This window comes from Pseudonaja textilis, chromosome 2, assembly GCF_049901715.1.
Source record: "Pseudonaja textilis isolate UNSWEBS1 chromosome 2, rPseTex1.2, whole genome shotgun sequence".
Classification (NCBI taxonomy): Eukaryota; Metazoa; Chordata; class Lepidosauria; order Squamata; family Elapidae; genus Pseudonaja; species Pseudonaja textilis.
The window spans coordinates 157,458,110-157,482,127 of NC_141991.1; the positions used below are offsets into that span (position 1 = coordinate 157,458,110).

A 24,018-nucleotide genomic window follows, 5' to 3' on the forward strand; every position below is an offset into this window, starting at 1 on the left:
AAAAAACAGAACTTATAACCTAATCCTGGCCCATTTTGCAGATGAAATCAGTGATAGTCCCTCAAATAACCCTACTCCATGCCATGTAGGGCTTAGCCTTCGAAGGTCAACAGCAGCACCTTGAAATGAACCTAGAAACTAACTGGTGACCAATGCAGCCTGTGAAACAAATGTAATGTGTTCTACCAGAAACACAACTGCTTGCATTGCTGCATTTTGCACCCACTGAAGTTGCTGGATAGTCTTCAAGGGCAGCCCCGTATACAGCAAGTTTTCCAGATTCTGCTAAGGCAAATCCAAAGCAATCACATTACAAATTTGTACATGTGAATTTAGCCATTATCGTTTAGTATAATTTACCCTAACACCTACTGGATGCTTGAAGGCTGCAAGGGAAAAAAAAGAATTGCTTACAGCAGCTTGCATTATTGGCTATTAATCATGTGAGTCAGATAAATCTGAGGCTAGCTAAGAGTCTCAGTCAAAAATAAGTGAACATTTTGTTTCAGAATATACATTAGGATATCCAGAGGTAGTTAAAATAGCACAAATTTATACACTTATGGTTTGGGGCAGGAGAGTAGGGAAAGACTTGAGAGAGCTGGCCACAAATTCGTTGTAGCTAGAACTAGAAAAACCACTTTTAAATCTATAGCATTTACACTCAAGTTGTATAACTTCTCACAAACAGTATCACTTTGATTGATATCTTCACACAAAAAACATGTCACTGAGAAAAAAGATGAGAAAGAACAAACATTTGTGATAATACATAGCCAAATTTCTATTATGACTATTTTCAGTATGATTACTTTTGCTACCTTAATTATTTGTACCTTAATTATTTTACCTGATTTTTTAAATTACATTCATTCTCAAGAGAATATATGTATAAACCCCAAGCCAAACAAACTGCATATTGGCCATAGTTATTATGCTTAGTTATTATGGCATGTAAATCGCAGTATATCATACAATGTAATATTGAGATCCTAGATATTATGAACACCTTTGCTGGCTAGTGTGATGCCTTATGGGGCAAAGGAATTCCCAAATAACCTTTCTACTTCTTTCCTTCTATCTATTGCTTTCCTCATCCTCTGCAGCTTTCTTCTTCATCTTTTAGTGGCTTCCTTACATCCTTAGCACTGACTCCTATTTGCCAAATATCTGCCTTATTTCCTTTTTTCTTCATGATTTTCTGTCCATAATCTTGATAAAAGACTCAGTAGACTTCACATCAGCTTCTTTGCTGACATAACTTTTCTTCTCTAGCCTGAATGGAAAACGTGCAGCATCAGGGATCATATCCAGGACTTCTAGTTTTCAGACACGAGTGGGGGTGCAGGATGGAGGGGTGTCTACGGATGACTGACAATGGTTCCCCTCAGTAATAATGATCAAGAACAATATTTCAGGAAAAGTATTCATGGTTCTTACCTACAGAAGTAAAGTCTTTAATGCATCTCGTAGTTTGTAACAGAGGTGAAATGTATGCTTACTGTAACAAATATTGCATACATAGAAAATGATCCAAAATAATTGAGAATATAGACTAAATTGTATTATAAATACTGTAAAAGTGCAGCTCTTCCATTTATTTCCCAATTCATGGCATATTTCTAGTTAGAATTTTAGCATTATTATTTTTGTAAGAAATATTAAACATATTTAGAATAGAGGAGAACAAGCACTTTTATAGAATAGCCATAAAATGTCTTTCCCCAGTCTAGCTTAAAACATTTAATAAATATGCACATAGGTTTCATTCAACAGTTTTTTAGACGTGTGGAATTCAGCATTTCTTACAGCAGGAATTGTTAACTTTTTTTATTGAGAATTGCTTCAAATGAACATTATTTAAGTGTAGTTAAAAATATAAATCAAAATTGTAAACATGCCAATACTTTATTTATTTCTTTATTTGCAGATTCTGTTTCATTTGAGTCACTTGAAATTTTAACCAAACCACTTCCCATCCAGGTTCAGTTTCTATTCTGTATTTGAGATTATGATGGGGGGGACCACAAAATACAATTAAAAATAATTATACCACCATTGCCAAAATAATTGGAACATAATTCCTCAACTGGAGATAACATTTTTAAAGCCTTGTTATCATGAACATTTGTGGAAGGGAGGCAACATATTAATTATCATATAAATACCATTACTTCTTGCATCAGACAAAAGGTAACCTTTTAAGAGTGGCGTGTGCTAATGTCACTATGGATGTGTTGGCCATTTTCTGTGAACGGTGCTACTTGCAGACTAAATTTTAGTTTTGCTATAATGTCTTGATAGTGCTAATTTAACAATAATTATAAATCAATGCTATTTTAAAAGGCAAAGTCTCAGCAGATGAGTTCAGTCCCTGTTGGCTTCCCCCCCAAAAAAAAATTTCAGAGGTTTCAGAAGCAAACTTTCACTGGGTTTTGGTCCCATTCCCCATGGAATTTATCAAATGTTGCTCACGATAAATTCGATTCATGTTACTATCTCTGAAGTACTTCACGCCTCCAAACTGCATCGGATCCTTTTAAAGGGTTCAATATTTCCTCAGCCCCGCCTTTTAGAATGGAATCAGAGAAGCCAGCAGGGTGGAAGACAGCAGCGCCCCCTCTAGCTCACCTCTGGTCAATCAAAAAGGACAATGACATGGCAGCAGGTACCACCCGATGAGGCTATACGGTTGCGCGCGCACGCGCTCTAACTGCTCCCACTCACTCCTCTCTCTCCAATAATCGCCGGCGTTTCCTCTTTCAGCCATTTTTTTTCCAGCGCTGTGAAGGAGGAAGCGGCAAGAAGGTTCCGGACCTAAACTGCAGCATTTTGCTCCTTTTGCCATTCCTTATTGGCCAGCCTTCGGAGATTTCTGTTTAAGCGGAATCAAATTCGGATTCTCTGAGTTATGTTTTAGTTTTCCTCTAATCTCACCTCCTTCGGTCTATTGCAAAATCTTCTGAGTTGGGAAGTTCTTTCTTTCCACCATTCTTTTGCTTCGTTCTGATTTCTTGCAACTCCGCTCCTTTTCAAAATTGCAAGCGGATTATCTAATAGTGAGCTCATCATCGTTCTCCAGCCTTTCCCTCAAGCGAAACAATCCTCCCTAGTTTTGGCGCGCTAGCCGGGTGAGTCTGGAGGAGGAGTCACTGCCTTCGCCTTCGCCTTCGCCTGTGGTTTCAGGACCTTGGAGAGCTGCTTGGACGGATCGGTCGGGGAACTGCGGCACCACTAACAGCTAAGCGACCGGAGGATTGCGCAGTCCTCCCTCAGTTTGTGGGCGATGCGTGCCCGCAATTCATGAAGTTGTGATCCTACATCCTCTTCTACGTCTCCTAGTTGTGACCAGCCTGTTGGGACGCAATTTATGTCCAGGCGTAATTCGTATTCCTCCACTTTTCATTGGTTTGGATGTTGTGGGTCAGCCCCATAGCTGATTTCATCAAAGCCTAATTGGGAACCCAACTTTTTTAAGCCTCTTTGCAGCGAGGGCAGCATTGTATCTACAACTTACTTGCTAACAAAAGAATCCTTATTTGGTTTGGTTTTGATTTAATTAGAATATGAGTGGGTACTTCACAATTAATAAACTGTGGTTTTCTTCTGGAGCTGAACAGTATAGCAACATTGTAATCAGAGTGGGAGGCTGGCATTGTGAGGGAAGACTGTAGTTGTGAAGCAGGGAAAAATACCTCAGATCGCAAGAGAATGTCATTTATTTACAAAGATGGAGGTTAACTGAATAGTTAAATACTTACTCTAAATATAAAGGTTATCAGGAAAGATAAAGACGATTCTACAAATATTCCAAAACATGGACTATCTAGGGTAGAAGCCAGGGTTTTTAAAAATCAAGCAAATGGACAATTAGCAACTCTTCAGAAGAATCATATTTAAGATTATAATAAAGTAATTGACCAAATACCTTGGCTTGCAGGACTCAATTACTTAAAAATATATTTCCAGCAGGAAGGTGTGTTCTAAAATCTGGATTACTAGTTTTATAAATCTCAATTCTTTAAGGAGGAGCCATAATAAATCCCTTTTAAATGCCTAGCCTTCACTTTTTTCTTTTCCTAATGTCATTCTAGAATATCCCTTCTTAACATGCTTTCTTTTTAAAATAGAATTAAAATGTTATGTATTTCATTTGAGTTAGCAAAAAATGCCATACTGCTGTATCATTGGAACATTTGAGAGATTCTTTGTGAGAGGAAACATTCTTTGCTGAATGTGAAATTAACAAACCCAAGGAGTTCTCATAAGTGAAATTAATCTTGAGACTTTTTCTACAAAATGAAGAAATTTAGTTTTCACAAAGTTTTGGATGGTTTAACTTCATCTCCTAGTGGAAACTGCAGTAATAGTAGCAGTGGCAGTGGGCCTGGAAGGAACTCTGGGAACTCCGGAGAGGCTGCAGGGACACCCAGGGATGAAATTCAGGAAAGGCTGACCTCAGACTACTTTCGGATAAGCAAGGTAAGAGCTGAATGCTTTCTGCAAGCATCAATATTCAAAAAAAGTGGAAAGCTCTAGATCAGTTGTAACAGACCAATTTACATTAGCTTAAATATTGGCTGCATTTTATTTTTCTCACTTTCCCCCCACACACCTACCTTTTTATTTTGTATAATGAAATCACAATAAAACAAGTATGGGTTTATTCTAGTCGGTAAGGAGCCTGAGACATGATACAATATGCTTAATTTGATTAAGAGTATTGATTAAGGTGTTTCACAGGTGGAGATACCTCCAGTCTTTCAGTTGCCCTAGGTGGGCTATTATATGGTTAGTTGGATTTCTGGCTATGTTCTAGGGTAATCCATCTTTTAGGATGGACCCCAAAAGGGTATTGTATCCAGTTGGATTTCAGGAGGCAATGTAAGAGTTTTTGTTCTCTAAGTGGAATTAACAAACTTGTGGCCCATTGTGAGGAAGCTGACTCATACAGGACCCTCACAGGCCATGAGTTTGTGACTGTCTCTGAAGGATCCAGTCTACAATTCTGTAGAAGTTTTGTAGTAATGTCTTCCAATAAACCAATATTTGTCTAGGAAGGAATGAAAGAATACCTGTCTACTTGTATAGCTAAAATTGCAGGATTAGACAAAAGTCTAGAACTGATAGTTGTATGAGAACTAGAAGGGAATAGGCATTCTCACCATGGGATTAAGATGATATAATTAAAATACACAGGATCATGACTTTTGTCTACATATACAATCCTCTGCACACCTTTCTTTCCTACAGAGCTTCATGCTGAATGCAGAAACTGCTCAAAAGGGACCAGAGTCTTATGCAAGATGTTCCAAGCAGCAGTTTCCAATGTCCAGTTTAGCAACACTGAATAGAACTTGTGAGAATATATAAATAAACAGTTGTAACTGAGAACATAAATGAAACATTTTATTTATCAGTTGGAAAGAACAGTCCAAAATAACAAACGGAAGTGGTAGAAGAACTATTGTGTCACATTGTAACAAGTATCTTGACATAAGAATGGCTCCTGCAGGTTTTATTTCCTGCTGAAATGCTTAAAGGAAATCTTCCTCAGTTTCCATTGCTCATAATGTGCTCTCTCTTTCTCATCGTACACCAACAGAACGAACCAACCCTTTTCATCTTGAAAATTGCACTTTCTCTTTTTGCTATAATAGATTGACTATTTCCCACAATTTTCACACACTTTTTACAGCACTGAGCTTAAACTCTTATAAAGGTTTATTAGTGTCACTTTGCTCATTTAAATCTCTTTCAAGAAGGCGAGGGTATGTGTGAAATCATTGTCATTCTGTATGGAGGATTGAGGTTTTTAATGAGTATGTTTTGGGTAAAAAAACTAAAAATCCTGCAAACACTGTAACATTAAAAAAAATGAAATCCAGTTTGATTTGAGGGATCTCTAAGGACACTGCACCTAGCCTGTCATCAGTTACAATATCAAATGCCCTCATCTGGGACTTCGAGTTCTGATAGAGGATGGAAGAAAAAAGGCAGCATATTATCTTCAATCATTCTCCTGAGAAAGGAGGAAAATCACGAGGAACCTTTGCCAGATATCACTCTATCCTTTCCTATCCTCTAACATCTGAGCTGAAGATAGAATTCATATCTGGTAATAAAGCATTATGAAAAGGACTGACAGATATGTAGGAATCATTATCTTGAAAAAAAGGTGCTCAAATATTATTTTTGGATGCCACTCAGGTAGACAGCTCTCTAATTCACTGAACTATAAGGAAGAAGAAGAAATATGCACAGTCAGACTTGCAAGAGTCTGGTCATTAAAAGTAGTTTCAGCCTACCTGTGGAATTGATTTCCTTAACACTTGTACTTTAAAATACTTTATTCCATTCTTATGGCTTCTTATGACAATTTCCCCCCTCTCCCTGCTAATTAGAAATGATGAGTGGTTTTAAAAACAAACAAACTATATTGAGATGTTATTTACTTACTGCAACTAATTTTACATTTTCTGATACAGGAAGATGAAATGAAGAACTCCATAAAATAATTCCATGCTTTATTATTGTAATGTCTATAGAAAAAGGAAATGCTTATACCTAAAAAATATTTTAAATATCTCAAAATATGACCTTATAGAATATGGCAATTGAATCAAGGAGTGGGAGAGGGAGAAAGTCTTTTAAAGAAAACAGTTTCAGGAGAGGTTGATTTTCAGCAATTGCCATATAGAACCTTATTGTTCTAGGATAAAGTTGTTTTTTCATCAGAGGCCACAAGGCTGTTCTGATGAAAAAACAGAAGTCTGGTTTGCTCAGATTTGCACATGCAAAGTTTAAAAATACATTGGAAGAAAGGCTACGTAGTATGTACCCTACCCCAGCCATGGCCATTCTTGACCCACAGTCCGCATTTCTGTAAATTTCTTTGTCATGTACCTGCTCAGATTACCACCCTGATGGTTTCTTTGTTAAAAGAGAAACAGAAGTACAACATGTGGAGAAAGGAAGGATAGGGAAAGAAGGGTGTATCTTTCATCTACCTCCACAGTAGCCTTTGATTAACATTGGGAATCTTTAAGATGTTAGAGAAACCTGAGAAATTACATATCTTCCAGAAGATTTCTCTTTCTGTAGAAATAATAAGCACATTTCACCAGGAATTTGCTCTCAGATTCTGATTCTGTATGTGCTAAGTCTGATTTTCTTTATGTCTCTGCACAAGTTATGACATTGGGTGTTTAATTTCAGCTTCTATTCATAAATCTGTCATGAAGTAATAATTTTGTTGTTAAAATCTTCTGGATACTTGTCATATTTTAAACTCTGCAATTACTGCAGAGATATTTGCTCATTTGAAGCAGATCTTGTAGTCTGTCTGAAATATTGGATTTATTTATTTGTTTAATCAGACATAGCCATCTATATCATAGTAAAGTGATGTTAAGTGGCTTGCAATAAAACTAATTAAAGTAAGTAAACTACAACTACAATTAAAAGACATTAACAATATTATTAACCACAAGATAATGAAGAAAATTGGTGTTAAAACCAGATGAAAGCCTTTGCAAGTGGAACCCAAAGCATACCTCTTCTGCCAGATCTAATGGAAGGAGCAGATGTAATCAGGTCCCTCAGATATCCTGGCCCATGCCATGAAGGGCAGGGGTGGGATTCAAATTTTTTAACAACCGGTTCTGTGGGCGTGGCTTAATTGGTGGGCATGGCTTGATGGTCATGTGACTGGGTGGACATGGCTTTGTGGTCATGTTATTGGCTGGGCGTGGCCAATTCAATATCACTCACATCAAGGCACGCATCTCCTCGCCTGGCCTCTCATGACTGTGGGGATGCTGCAACAGTCGTAAGTGTGAAAAATGGTCATAAGTCACTTTTTTCAGTGCCATTGTAACTTTGAATGGTCACTCACACAAGCAAAGTACCAGCAAAGGAGGAAAAAAAACTCCAGAGATGTTCCTGAGACAGGAAGTCTAGTCCTGCCCAGAATGTAATAAGGGTTAACAGAGAGGCAGTTTCTGTAAGCTACACCAGAATGTTTCCTTCCTGCCTTCCTTACAGGATTAGGCCAGTAATTTCTTCTAACAACCGGTTCTCCAAACTGCTTAGAATGTTAACAACTGGTTCTAGCGAATAGGGGCGAACTGGTAGAATTCCATCCCTGATGAAGGGGTTTAAAAATCAAAACCAGCACCTTCAGTCAGACCTGCAAACAAACAGGCAACCAACATCGCTTGCACAGCAGAGGTGTAACAGGTACACATATGCTATAACTGCCCATGTTACTGCATTTTGCACCAGCTGAAATTTGTGGATGCTCTTCAAGGGCAGCTCTGTCTAGAGTCCGTTACAGTACTCTACTCTGGAAATAATGAGGTAACTGAGAGCGGAACCTTTTCTTTTGCTTTTCTTTTGTTTATTTTTTCTTTTTTATGTATAATTTTTATTAATGAACAACAAACAGGAAAAAATTAAAAACAATGAACATGGTGCATACATAACAAAATATACAAATTTACATATGTATATAAATATTGATCATCTTTGCTTCAATGACTCCTTTTTTTAAACCATTGGTAAAACTTCTCTCAAATTCTATAATAATCAGATTCAGTCTTATCTTTTAATTCTTGAGTTATTCTGGATAGAATTGTTTCTTTTTTCTTAATTGGTGAGCAAGTATAATACAGTGAACCTCAGACATTCTGTAGTAATCTCTTTCCACACTGAATATTTGTTTATGTTGAAAAGTTTTTAAAATGTTTGTCTTATAATGTATATTTCTCCCCTTCTCCACTGATTTGAGCTGCATTTTTGCAGTCAGTAGGCTGTTCTAGACTATCTGCTACTATCCAAAGTTTTCCATGAAAATTCACCACACTTCAGAATAAATTTTAAATTTAGTCTTATGTTGACGTTTGCAATATGTATGTGCATGCATACCATTATTTGGTCAATGCATTAAAACATATATGATTAGTTAATCGATATTTTTTTAATCACTGAGTGGCCACTCTACTTTTTATTTGCTTTAGGAATTAAATTAAGGAAATTAAAGAAGTATAGAAAATATATCTAAGAGGTACAATTATTCTTCCCAACTAAGATTTATATTTTCTGTTGCAGACAGTTCGTCATGGATTTCCATATCTGCCCACTGTTTTAGCTTTTGACCCAGTTCAAAAGATTCTGGCTGTTGGAACAAGAACAGGTGCAATACGAATGTATCCTTTGCTGTTGGGCAGTATAATAGTCTCAATTACATTTTACAGCTTTATCAGTTTGTTTCTTTTCATCTTTATTCAGATAAATACAGAATACTTTTTTAACTATATTTTGCTATTGTTTTTTGTGACAGTATAAACCAAAGTTGATTCTATGTGCCAGTGTTGATTCTGGGACCTCACTTTGTTTCATAATTATGGACTTGGCTAGATAGCTTGATCTTCTTTTGGAACTAGTTTTGTCTCAGCCACTGTAGAATCACTGAAGGATGACATCTGCATTCAAGAACTCCAGATGGTATCTGGAAAAGGCCATAATTACATATTGAATAATTGGGAAGAAATAAGCATTTTGAATGAGTAGTGGGAGATTATTTTATTATATTTTATACGGTAACAGGAAATAACTCACATAAACAATTGCATCCATTCTAGTATTTGCCAGATTTCCAGCTTTGGAACAGAGTGAATCAATATCCAGACATTTGGTTATTTGATTTATATGATTATTTCATTTATATAGAGAGCACCTTCATCCATAATTCTTCCCAAAGACCAACTATTCTCATTCAAGTTAGAAAGTGCCAAGTGAAATTGGATTTCAGTCTGGGTTCCAGTCCTTTTGGCTAACCACTGAATTAGTTGTCAACATCTGAGATATACAAAACCTTTTAAAATACCAACACTGGGCAGTAATGTATCTCAGAAAAGTCAACTTAATAAGAATCAAGGATGCTCAGTGGCTCTAAGAGCTATAGCATAGTACATGTTCAATGTCCCAAAGGTGCTTTCTCAGGAGGCAGCTGGACTTTCTTGTTTTTTTCTTTTGAAGATATTCCGCTTCTCATCCAAGAAGCTTCTTCAACTTTTAACAGGATAGTGGGAAATAGAAGGATTTATATTCCTTGCAGTCAGCTGGTAATTTGCATCCTTTTAGATGGTTGTTGAAGCACTTGGAGGTTATCTGTGTCCTCAGGGTCATGTGAGTAATGCTCCTGCTTCCTGTAGTCTGCAATTTTCCCCTCCCTCTGGAAATCCATTCCTATTCCCACATCATTCAAAGGGTGTTCATCCCAAATTGTATAGCTAAAAGTCTGTAGAGATTCTCAGTCATCCAGGTCATTGTTGTCCTAAAGGCTGTCCTTTGTATATATTTGTTCAATGGAATACTATTACTAATATTGGGATAAGATGAATAAATCGCTCTGTATGAATCCTTAGGACTCCTAATCTAGGATGATGAAAATAAACTCTAGAAAATCTCTAAGCCTTTTCACATGCTGATTTTATTTAGTAAAAGCAAAAGTTAATTCTGCTTTGATTCTGTATGTTTTTTTATTTCAGCAATCAACCTAAGCAATCTGATCCTTGACTATGGTACTTAACAGATTGGGCAGGCCAGGTGTTGATTGCTCTTGTCAGCATGAAAGTGGTGCTGCTGTTCTGCAGCTTCAATTTTTAATTAATGAGGTAAGGCTTCATTAATAAGAATTCTGCTACAGTGACATTGGACTGTTTCAGTCACTGTGTCCCAGAAAATAAGGCTTTGAAGTAATAAAGATATTAATGAAAATGAAATCTTGATCTAGATTGCCTATTATTCACACAAGTCTGTTTCTTTGTTGGCTTTTTACAGTTTTATAAATAATAGCTAACGCTATCAAAATTTAGGATAAAAATTTGAATAGCTCATAATGGGCAAGTATACTACAGATCTTTTATTTCCATATAAATTCTACAATTCCGTTGCAATTTATTGTTTGGCTGCAAGGCACCCAGAGTCATCAGATGGGTTTGGGTAAATGGGGACTTCTCATCTTTGACTCTGGATGGAGTGGCACTGCTCCAGAAAGACCCAGTCTGCAACTTGGGGGTTCTCCTGGACTCGTGGCTCCTATTTGAGGAACAGGTGGCAGTTGTGGCTAGGAGAGCCTTTGCACATCTTTGTGTTGTGCACACTAGTTGTGGCCTTTCCTGAACCAGGATCCCCTGTGCTCAAACATTCAGTCCCTAGTCATCTCACAACTGGACTATTGCAATGCGCTCTACATGGGACTACCCTTGAAGAGCATTTCGAAGCTACAGTTGGAGCAAAGTGCAGATATAGAACAGCAACATATGATCCAAACTACTTTTTAAAAATTGCCATTTTCCCAGGAAAGTCTGCATAATTATAATAAAACAAAGTATGTTCCTTTCTTATTAGGGTGCTTTGATTAGTGCAAGTTCAGACGACATGCTTCATTTGTGGAATCTAAGACAGAAACGGCCAGCAATTCTTCATTCCCTGAAATTTAATCGAGAACGGTAAGGCTCCAAAAGTTTTTGGATCTACTTATCTGATTTGATTTTTGGGATACTGAAATCTTATTCATTAAATTTATGCAAGTAAGCTTAAGCAGCATATGAGCCAGTCCCAAATGAACCAGGGGATAAAGGGCCCCCTGAATCTAAAAATCCTTGCCTCTGCCCTAATTCACAATTTTTAAATCTTCAAATAGTACTATTCTTCAAATAGCATAGGCATTGTTCTGCCCAAGCATTTTACATGGAATGAGCCAGTTTCCACTTTTCGCAATTTTTGTCCAAAGCCATCCTTGATGCGTTTACATATGATTAATAGTATTATAGAAATAGCATAGAGAAGTATAGCTTTCAGAAGGACATTTTAATCCAATTGCTGCTCTATATTGTAGAAATAATGTTGCTGAAAGGTTAGTGCAGCTTTGAATGTTAATATAGTTATGATTTGACAGCAGAAGATACAGCTCACAATAATTTTCAGCTCAAATTTAGTTGCATATAAAGCAAGAGTTTAAAACTTAGTTCATAAATACAAATTTAATTATTTAATTTTTTATTTAATACTTAATAATTTTCTTTGGGCAAGCCTGCCTGTCTTGATTATTTGATAAGCAGTAGGGCAATGTCTGCAGCAAAGGGGAGTGTAACTTTGCCTTCAGAATTTTTTACATAAACTCAGGACAGAAACTGGTGACTCTGTTTTTATTTTTAAATATAGCTTTTAGTTTTTAGTAATGGCTTTAGTATGGGTTTATATGTTTGTTGTTTTTAGTTGAATTTGTTTACCATTCTTCATGTTGTTTTTAAGTGTTGTGAACTACATAGATTTACACATGAATTGAACAAAGCATATAATAAATAGTAAACACAGGTGTGCGCGGGGGCACGCACACACACAGACAAGGAGGTGAGGCCACGTTTTTTTACAGTACTGATCTATATGGTCTGTAGATGGCAGGTTCCACCAGCATCAAATCATTCCAAAGGTAACAAGGTCCCAAGCTATCACAACCTTGACTTGGACCCAGAAACCAGCAACCAATGCTGCTTCCCCCAAATGGGAGTCATTTTTATGCTGGGCTCCAGCACGAGTTTTTTTATATATAAATTTTTATTGGTTTTTAAAACAAACATAAACAAACAAAACATAAAAACATCAAGCCATCTTCCATATATGTACATACAGTGTATGTACATATATCGAAGATAGCACGAGTCTTAAAGCTCAGAAGTCAAAACCTCTGGTCCCAGTGATCGACCCAGATTGCATCCTGCAACATTATCCTGGGATGCATATATTCGCCTTCATTCGTTATTTTCCTTCTTTAGGCAGGCAGATGTATTCCAGAACAGCAGTTTCTACAGCTTTCAAGGTGAAAATGTGAAAGTCATTTGTAGAGTAAGCTGGTTGATTTCAAAAATGTGGACAAGGTCCTTGATGAAGTTTAGCCAAGCATGTATGTTTTGAACTCTTGTCTGGATTTGAGAAGTTATAATTTCTTTCTTATAAGAAAGAGCAGTTCCAGTCTTTATACCATCTACCATTATAAATTTCTGGAAATACTATCTTTGGGGAGATGAGCTTTGCTGTAGTCAGATCATTCTTGAATTACTATCTAGAAAAGATAGTGCTGAGAATTTCTGTTCAAAGTCTTATAGAAAGCTATCTTACCCCTTCCTTCTCCCATGTATATTATATTAGTTATGAGAAGTTGCCAAATGAAGTCAATTGAGGATATGTATTGCCACATCATTAATTTACAAAAGACTCTGCCTCTTTTTTAAAATCTAATTTAGATGAGCCACTGAAAATGCTTACTCACCATTCCTGGCTGCAGTGATAGAGCAGATGAAAGGCAATAAGCTGAAATTCAGTCTAGAAACAAAGATTATATTAGTCAGTGGTCTATTTATCTAGATGAGTGATGTTCAACATGTTCTGGATTAAAATATTTATATAGTGCTTTTAGATTAATTATTTCCATTAAAAGGACACGCACCCTCTATTAGGATAAAGCACCCTTTCTCAACTAAGCTGTTGCACTTCTTGGAAAAGGAGCATCTTGTTTCAGTCACCCATACCCTTAGCTTTCATTTATTACACACACAAACACACACACACTAGATATGAGGTAAAATGTGTTGTCACTGCTATATGTAGTTATTCCAAAAAGAGTCATTCTCACCTTTTTGTTCAATTTTACCAGTGTACAAATAGCAATCATTGCTATATGGGGTGTTCAGAGAAGGCTATTTTGAGCTCTTGCCAATTTGTCTGGATTATATATGCAGATGCTGCACAAATCATACCAGATGTTGAGCAATTAAATTAACTCAGCTACGAGGCAACCCAGTTGTTGCTATGCTCATTTTGTGACTGGGATTGGTAGTGGAGTTACATTGGAGTTACACTGAAAGTAGCTATATCCTTTTTTACATAATGATGTCCTTATTCTGTATTGGAGTCTTTAGTGAAAAAATCACTGATGCATGAATGATCATGGATAGTTTGCTGACAGTAAAGATTCAAAACCTTCACTAATAATTTAGGCTGATATTTGTTCACTCCTTAGGAATAGACTTTAATTCAAAACTATGACCTGTTTTTTCCATATTAATAGTTTAACAACCACTATTTCATATGATCTGAGATGAGAAATGCAATATGTTGTTTTTACTACATTTGTATAATGTAATTGTGGTGCTCAGCTGTGACCTTACTCTTTTAGTCCTCTGGAAAAGGTGCAATCCAAATTCCTAATAAGAGCTATATTTCAGCTATACTTAAATGCAGCACTATGGTGGAAGGCAGCACTATGTAAAGTCAAACCAGGTGCATGGGCTTACAATTTAGCACATTGGTTAAAACTACTCTTTTCCCCTACAGGTTTGAGTTCTCTCCTTATAGAAGACAGTTTTGAATCAGTATAGTTTAGGATCATCTCATAAAAACTCCAGTATCTTGGTTTCTCCAGGGAAGTACTTTTGTTGATGGGAAATGAGTGTGCACTTAGTGCACTTAGGCAACATATTAAAGATCAGGAAAACCAACAAAATTGGGCTGCTCTTCACAAGAATGTTTTTTTAAGCAGTCAGGTTTCTTTTTTAAAGTAGTGAGATACCTATATCAAATAACCATCCCAAAAATGTAAAGGGTATTAACTTTAGCATGCTGCAACGCACTTCCCACAGCAGTTTTGGAGAGCTGATACAAAAAAATATGAGCTGTGTCCCTGTGGAGAAGGAGCCAATGAAACTAAAGCTCACGACTTTACACTCCATCTTTTATAAGGACTTAGAGACTCACGTGATAATACCTCACCTAATAAAATATCCGAGAAATACTGATCTCTTTTAGGTACAGCTATTGTCATCAGATCAGTACAAAATACTTTCTCTGAATGTGACCAAATTTTGTTATACTCTATGCAAAATTAGATGGGCTCTAACTGTCCACTAACAATTCACCACTAATTGTAATATATTATTTTGTCATTTTTTATTTTTTATTATTATTGTTTCTAATGTTTTTATTTGTACTGTTGGTCTGTGACTGTAATAAAAACTGATTGATTTATATAATGTGATTGTCTTTTCTCCTAACACAGGATTACTTTCTGTCATCTACCTTTCCAAAGCAAGTGGCTCTATGTTGGAACAGAGAGGGGAAATACACATATTGTAAATATTGAATCTTTCATACTTTCTGGATATGTTATCATGTGGAACAAGGCTATAGAACTGTGAGTTTTGAATTGATCACTAAATTTTTTCATATTATTGGTATTCTATAAAATGAAAACCAAATCCTCTAATCTATACCATAAGATACATAAGAACAACAGTTTTTAATAATACTCATTTTTATTACAGTATTTGACTTTTTGCATTGTAGCAATGAAAGCAAAGTACTGAAAGCAAAGTACTGCAACCCAGTCCCAATATTGCTGCTGCAAAGTGAGAAGACAGTAGTTGTTTACCAAATGCTTTTAGTCCCAGTATCTTTCTTTCCTTAAAATCTTGCAAGTTACATTCATAATTTGGGGTATCAAAAAGCCTATTTATCCATGTGGACCCCTTGAGCTATATAAAGATACCGATCATAGTCTGCAGAACACATTTAGGAAACATATTTTAAGAGAACTTAAAATGTCTGGAAATTTAATATGTGAGAGGTGGGTTTATATAGCTCACTGCTACTTCAGAGCATGATTAGATGCCAGATGTAGTGAATGAGTCAGTAGTGAGATAATTTTCTTTGATGAACCACAAGATCACTGATAATGATAAGCATGGAACTCTGCTATCTAGTCCATCAAGCTGCGGAGAGGGTACTGGGAATAATAGCTATTTAGCATAAGAGATGGCTCTCAAGTTGAAAAGACTGTTTATCTGCAATATTAAAAGTTTGGCTTCCAAGTTGAATATGATCCAGTGGATGGTCAGGTGCAGCCCACAATGCATCCTCCACTGTATTTCTTTCTGTAGCTTCTCTCGCGGTCTTTCTTTTTCCACTAATACGACCTCTGAATGTTAGCTTTTTTCCTTGTTTGGCTCTGTTTCTTTATCCACTACCTAGTTGCTCCATTTGTGTTCCCAACTGTCCTACTTGCTCTGCATTCCTGCATCATTTCCCCCCTCTCTATTTTTCTTGATTTTTCTGAAGAGGGGTAGGGTGGGGTTTGTTTTTTTTGCATCCTAATCGCTCACCTGTAACCAATTCTTCCTATCAAACAAGTCTTCATCTTCTTTGCCTCTCTAGTACTGAAATAAGGTTTTCATATTATTTTTCTAAGACAATAGTTCTGAGGGCTCAATAAATCCTGTTCTCATACTATATTCATAGGACTTAATCTGCAATCCCTTGTTTTCCCATTTTTCCCATTTAATCCACCTGAATCTTTTTTTAAAAAATGCAGATTTAAGTACAGTACTCGAGGTGGGATATGACCAATGCCAAATATAATGGAATTATTCCTTTGAATGATTTAGAAAGTTTACTTCTATTGAACTATCCCAAAATTGCATTCACCTATTTAGGAAACATACTGCACTGCTAACTTTCCAGTATTTCAATTTGTGATCCATTACTAGATTGGAATAATTTCCACTTGTTTTAATGAATTTTTTTCTTCTGTGAAGATCTTTGCATTTGTCTCTATTAAATTTCATTTTACTATTTTCACTAACCTATCAAGATTATTCTCAATGGCATTCCAATCTCCTAGAACAGAGGTACAAAAGTGCTATTTGGAGGCTGCGTGTGTCCTTTTGATGTTCCCAGATCCCCCAGTGTATGGGGCCAAAAGCCTCATTTGTGCACTTGGAGGAGGATTTTTTTTTTTAAATAGCCCAAAGAGGTCCTTCAGTCTTTCAGATTCTTAAGACTCCAGTTTCATCCCATATCATCCCTGAATGTCTCCATGCTCTGCCCTCTTTGAGAGGGCAGTCTAGGCCAAAGTGACTTTTAAGTTGATGGGCAGTGTAAGGGAAAGTTTAAACTACTAGTTTGCTTATCCAATTTCCTATCTCCTTCAGATTTGATGAGAATTCTGTTCATCTCCCCAGCTCATTAAAAAACATTGGAAGAGTTCTATTCTCAAAAGAAGACCATGTTTGTATCAAGCGAGCCCTTGTTATTACTTCCCAGAGCAGAAACAGCCACATTTCTCTTATCAGGATTGATAAGACAACCAAATGAAAAGTTTTTTACACTTTTCAACTTCATTCTGTGATAGGCATTGATTATAATTGTAGGATTGACTTGCACATAAATGTGAGATCAAATGTGTGGGTCTTCTAAAAGAAGTTAGTGTTAATTATTCAATTATTTCAAGACCAAATTATTTGAAGGAGATTTCTGGACAAAATTCAGGCAATTACCCCACATAGTTCTATCTTCAATAGCATCTGTTCAGGCTTGCATGTACTTTAAAAAAAGTGTGACATAGAGCAGCCCACACATATCCTTCAAAAGTTCAGCCCAGTCCCTGTTGTTATGAATTTCCTGCTCTTAAAATTAAAATATAAGGGATGTAGCTCATCAAGTGCACACTTATAGGTATGAGCTTTGGTACCCATAGTCTTACATTTGTTTCTCCTAACCATAATGCAATTTTTCAGGAGCTTTTTACATGCAAATATAAATCTCTCTTAAAATGGAACTGTTAGTGGATAGGAGTTAGTTTTAAGGAGCCTGTTTGATAGTCCAAAGAAATTACTTTTTGGTCTGGGTCCAAAATGTAAGCACTATGAATTATATGTCTTCTCTTGGGAACTTTTAAAGCAGCTGATGAATTTTTATAGTTGCTTGTTATTAAGGCTGTGAGCAGCTTCCAGTAAAATCTGGATCTTTATTCAACAGACAGGGATATTCACAGATAGAGAAATCAGACTGTCTGGTATAAGATAGTCAATAAATATAAGCAACATCCAGGACTCAATTTTTGAATTCTGTCCATTTGCTAAAAGTGTGTTATTGAAGAGTATTTTGTATTGTGAAAGATTTAGCTGGCCATATGCTAATTTTTATATTCCCCTACATCCATTTAATATTTTTACCCCTCCTTTTAGACTTTTAGACTCTTGTTTTTATATATACTTGTAATATTTTTAGGGCTTTTTCCTTTTTTTGTTATATTTTAGGCTTTTTAAAAAAATTACTAATTGTTTGTATCCCACCCTCCTTTGCTGGTCTGTGACTATAATAAAAAATCCATTTGATTTGTTACAAGCTGCCCAAAGTCATCTAGAGTCTGGTGGCCTCTAAATTGCACAAATAACTAAAACCTGCCCTGAATCAAAACCTACCCATGATTTAAAAAAAAAAGGCAATATAAGAGCCAGATTCAACTCAGCCAGGAGAGAGTAAACTTTTCTCCTTTTTTGGCATTAAGCAATGACATGTTAACCAGCCTAGTTTAAAGGATTAATCTGATTACTTGTGTGCAGGAACATAAAGGAAGAGAAACCAAGCACAGTGTCATTTATAGGGCCCACTGGAAATATTCTTGAACCCCTTATTTAAAGCTAATCATCCAGAGGAGGCATTATCATCCTTATGAGCAGTCAAAGCAAAGCATGCTGTGCAAGCTGCTTGGGAACAATTAACTGTAACAGCAAGAGCTAAAGAGCAAGCCATGTATACTGGAGATTTGCAGCATCTTCCTAGTCCGCTCTAGTCTGCAAGAATCTAGGAGAACCATTTCTCAGAGCAGTCTGTGGAAAATTTTTGCATTACCACAGATATCTCATTAGCTATCAGTCAGTTTCAGAAAAATACAAACTAATTAGGCAACAGAAATTTCAGAAGTCTCTAAGGAGGAGATTTAACCCTCCTGAACTGATTCTGAGCAATTACTGTTAGATTCACTCTCTTTACTTATATTGCTAGATCAGCTTGTATACCTATAGAGAGGAACCTGGCCCTTATTATCCTATTTTCAGAAAGGACAGGAGTTCCACAGCAAAATTTTGTGCTAGAAACTGCTGCCAGGCTGGAGGGAGAGAATATCTGAACAGCTGAACCGGCAGGCTTTAGAACAGCCGGGTCTACTTTTGATTGGGCTCTCATATGTCATCATTAGATATAAAAATCCATGCTGTTCTCTAAAGCAGATTTATTTTCTGCCTTTGTACACTCTGAGCAGGCTTTCAGCTCAATATCTAGGAAAGTGTTTTTCAACCTTAGCATCTTACGATATGTGGACCTCATATTATATTCCCAGAATTCCTCAGCCAGCCATGTTTACTCTCATAGAGAGGGGTTATCTGGCTGGTCCAGTCAGATTTCTGATAAATAGTTAAAATTTTACACACATTTAAATTGAGCCAAAACCCACATGTGAAGAAGACCTTGTGAAGACTTCCTGACATTTGTGTATCCCAGCATGGTAGGTGCAGAATAAACATCTCAGTGTGTTATGTAGTTCAGTTTCCATGTCAGCATCTTACAGTTAGCTATCTCTATAAATACTGTGTATTTGTAATTAAGGTATTTTATTTAATTCTTTTGAACTTGATTAGTGAGACCAATACATTTGGTTTGATTTGGTTTAAAAATCAAGTTTGGCCTGAGAGCTAGTGTGGTGCAGAAATTAAGGTGCTGGTCTAGAAATCAAGAGACCTCTTGAGACCTCGTCTGGGCATGAAACAGCTGGGTCCCTCGTTCTCAGCCAAACCCACCTCACAGGGTGGTGGTTGTGAGGAAAATAGAGGGGCAGCCGCAGGAGCATTGCGTTAGATGTGTTTCTTGCCTTGAGTGTTGTATAAAAAAGGTGGGATAAAAAAGAGCAGTATCCCAATGTTTAATACAGTACACATAATTCTATATAATTTAGATTCACGTGTATATAACTTAATAAAATACAACCCATTACATTATATATGTGTACGAGACAAGTCATTTTCTAAAGGTCACAGAAAAAGACTTGCCTTGCTTTCAGCACTGCGTTGCCCTCCCTTTTAGTAATAATGCTTAGAGCCTAATCGAGTTGAGTTCCATGCAAGTGCCACGAAGTGCTTCTGGTGGAAAAGGCGTAATTTGAAATAGGGGGGAAAAGTGATGAAGTTAAACAGAAAAAAATAGCAGATAGAAATGCAACCCTTTGTCTTGCACCAAATTCATCAAGCAGTGGCTGCCAGGTATATATAGAGTGGGACATATATAAATAAAAATAAACAGCCAAGAGCTGTGGTGGATGTTTACAGCTGCAGGAGCATGAGTATCATACAGACTTGAGAAGAAAGATTTTGATTGTTCATTCCTGGATAATTGCTTCATCAAAATCCTTCTTCTTTCTAGGTTTCCTTTTGCTTAGAGCAGCCTTTTATAATTTGGCATCCTTCAGCTGTTTTGACTCTAACTCCCTTAATCCACAGCCACAGTCACTTTTGGCCTAACTGTATGTGAATTTTTAAAAGTTAAGTTGCTTGGGAATGGATTGTGCATACCTCTGAATCAGCCCTATTCCTAGCTTGTTAAAGAAGTTTTTTCTCCTAACTTAAAAAGATCATTATTTTATAAAACATTTATTGTAGTCATAGAATTCTTATTCATAAGTATAATTGCATGGCTGTTTCAACAGCACAGTCTTATGCAAACACCAATGAACACACAAGAATTTAGTTTCACTTAATTCCTATTTTGATTCAATCCTCTATATCAGGCAGTTGTGAAGAACGGACATTTAAGATTGATAGAAATGCTTTAATATTAGTACCTAGGACAATTCCAAAACAGATCATTAAAATATTTTCTATGAGCAAAAATATGCTAACTCTATTTTTTATTATATACTTTCCTTAATTGACTTGGAATTCTGTAGTCTGTGTCTTGAGCAAGGTATTTAACAAAGTACTACACATCATTCTGATTAGCAAGCTTAATTAAATATGAAAAATAAATGGGTATAGAATTCATTAAAAAATCATATTACTGGAGCATTCATTAATTCCTCATCAAGTAGACTGAAATAGGTATTCAAAGACCTCTATTCTCTTCCTGGATCCTGTTTTTCTCTTCTTACTCTCTAATAATTTTAATGAGCATATTTCCTATTTTCTCACTGAAAGTAGGATCATATTCAGTTTCATTATGTAATAGTCACCATAGCTTCTTAGTTGATTTCCTCTAAAGTTATCTGCCTGGTTTACAAAACAGAAATAAATTATACTTGCTTTTTATAGTCTCAATTTTATTTGCAGATCAACGAAGACTCACCCTGGGCCTGTTGTACATCTAAGCGATAGCCCAAGAGATGAAGGGAAAGTGAGTAAGAAGAACTCAAGTATTTCTCAGTGTTTTTGTTTTAGCAGTTTTTGCCTTTTTGCTACAGTTAATTGGGCAACTTAAACATACTAACTTCCATAAAAAGTATGTAAAGCGATGGACAATACAATATTATGGAGAAAAAATAATGTATACTCCTTTTGAGTAAGGTTAAACAAGTTTTTAGTAAACAGAAATTTTACTGACCTGAACCTACAAATATAATAAATACTTCTGAACTGTGCAATGTATATATTAATATAGGCTGTTCGTTCACTATATATTGAAAAATATGCATTTTCAATCAGTTTTAAAAATACATCTGTGGATCTCATGATTGTTATGTCTATAAATTTTTATTCTTCAAATTATAATTGTAAAATCACATAATATGACAGCTTCTTTACAGTTAAATTATAAAGATGGGCTTTGATCACAAGGCAAAGTAATATTTGGAGACCAGCCTTGAGGATATTATAAGAGGTGTTTTTTATGGTTTCCATTAATATCCTCAGTAATGAATTTTTAAGTTGAACACTTGCTTGTATTAAGTGCATAATCCTCATCCCATACACACATATTCCACTACTGTCAGAACATGAAGAATCCTTTACAGAGAAGAGCTACAATTTCATGACCTAGAAGTAAGTTGTTCCTGAATATCCTGAGTTTCATCTCATAGTACGTTCTGGATAGGCCCCATTGCCAGACAAGAAATTCATCCAGATCAGTTCTTTAATCCAACTGAGACTGGGAAATCTGTTATGATGATCGAAGAAGCTTTGGAGAATATGTGTGGAGTTTCCTAAAAACCTGGCCAGCATTTGCCTCTTTAGTCTCTAGGTCTTGACACAATCATTCCCAAGACATCACTTGCTATTCACCAATCCAAGGTCATGGAAAGGAGGAAAGGATGTCTGGAACACCGGTAGAGAAACACTAGAAGTGAATCTGCCAGAATGTGGATATCTGTTCTTGTTAAAACTTTTCTGATAAGGAATAGAAAATTATCCTTATAGAAAATTCTCTGTGAGAAACCAAAGCTGAACACCTTGAATTAATATGCCTCTTTGAACTTTTCACTGTTTAATGACTCCTCAGCTGTACTACGTTAGTTAGGGGTGGAAAGACAGTTCCCTTCTTTTTAAATTAATCTTTACACTTACATGGGACCTGTGTGTGCGGAATAACTTGCTGGGGCATGAGAAAACCCACATCCCAAAGGGTGGGACCACTTTTATTCTGTTAATTATTTTAATATCACCTTACTTTATTATTGCTTTATTTTTTATGCATTATTCTTATTCATTTTAAAACATTTTGTTATACAGTATTTAGTAAATATTATAGCATTATAAAAAGCATTAATGGTTTTTGCCCATTAATACAGCAGTAAGATCATTTCATCGTCTTCTCTATCAATGACAAATGTTGCTTTTTCCATCTGTTTCAGAAGTAGGGGAGATGTAGGGTTTGTTCTAGTTAGCAGGAAAGGCCTTGCTAAAGAAACAAATTATCCCCCTCTCCTGGGTTGGAGAGGTTTCAGTGTTTCAGCAGAAAAGGAAGAGGGAATTCAGCACAGGGAAGCCAGAGAATAGTCGTGAGCTGTCTGGAAAAGCTTGCATGAGAATTGCAGGAAATTGAAGAGACAGAATGTACTGGGAAGAATCAGGTAGAGGAGGGGGAAACAGAGTGCCAGGGTGATGTAAAAGAGGAACAGCCAAGCAGAAAGGCAGAAAGGCAGTGAAGGAGAAGTGACTAAGCATTTAAGAACACAGAGGGATGAAATGGAAAGCAAAGTGAAAGAAGATCTAGATAAGGGTGGGAGAGAAAGGTAGCACTGGAGTGGAGGAATAGAAGGAAATGTGGGGGATAGCAAGGCAATAAAGCTGGTGGAAAATTGAGTGGCAAGTGGATTCAGGGCAGGGAAAAGGTTAGGGAATATGAGGAGCAACCTAATGTATGGTTGCTTTGGGGAATAAATTGACCCCTTCTTCCCTGTGACAACCTTCAAGTATTGGTAAACAGCTATCATGTCACTCCTAAGCCTGCTCTTTGTTAGGCTAAACATACACAGCTCCCTTAGCCAATTGTATGCTTTAGCTTCCAGTCTTCTTATCGTCTTCGTTGCTTTTCTCTGCATATTTTCTAGGGTCTCAGCATCTTTTTTGTATTGTGGTGACCAGAACTGGATGCAGCATTCTGAGTGTGGCCTTACTAGTGCAAAATAGAGTAGTGCTATCACTTCTCATAATCTTGACGTTGTCCCTCTGTTGATGCAACCTAGGATTGCATTGGCTTTTGGCAGCTGCAGCACATTGCTGGCTCATATTTAAGCTGTGCTCTACTAGAATTCCTCTCACAGATACTATTCTTGAAGGAGGTACTATCTATTCTGTACCTGTATATTTGGTTTTTCCTGCCTAAGTGTAGGACCTTATTATCTCACCATTGAACTGCATCTTATTGAATAGAGTCCAATGATCAAATCTGCCAAGATCCTTATGAATCTAGAGACTATCTTCCAAAGTGTTAGCTGTTCCCCCAGCTTGGTGTCATTTGCAAATTTGAGATCCCCTTCTCCTCAAATTTATCTACGCCATCTATATCATTTATGAAAGTGTTGAAGAACAGTAGGCTCAGGACAGAATCTTGAGGTATTCCCCTTCATGTTTCCTCTGCATAGATGTAGTTCCATTGAGGATCACACACTGGGAGTGGTTGGTAAGCCAACTG

At 36.5% G+C, this 24,018-nt stretch overlaps 1 protein-coding gene across 4 annotated transcripts in view; it reads left to right on the top strand.

The window, feature by feature from the left end:
* The first annotated feature begins 987 nt into the window (after positions 1–987).
* Positions 988–24,018, top strand: part of STXBP5L (syntaxin binding protein 5L) — an 82,482-nt gene continuing 59,451 nt past the window's right edge. For 3 of the 4 annotated variants that reach the window (XR_015742061.1, XR_015742063.1, XR_015742062.1), the window contains exons 1-6: positions 988–4,482; positions 9,112–9,209; positions 10,598–10,679; positions 11,416–11,516; positions 15,122–15,256; positions 21,219–21,282. Coding sequence is in view for 1 of the 4 variants with exons in the window: in XM_026713260.2 (XP_026569045.1) it covers positions 4,300–4,482; positions 9,112–9,209; positions 10,598–10,679; positions 11,416–11,516; positions 15,122–15,256; positions 21,219–21,282 (663 nt within the window). In the remaining 3 variants the exon portion in view is untranslated. The remainder of the gene's footprint in view (positions 4,483–9,111; positions 9,210–10,597; positions 10,680–11,415; positions 11,517–15,121; positions 15,257–21,218; positions 21,283–24,018) is intronic. The other variant, XM_026713260.2, reaches the window with a different exon arrangement.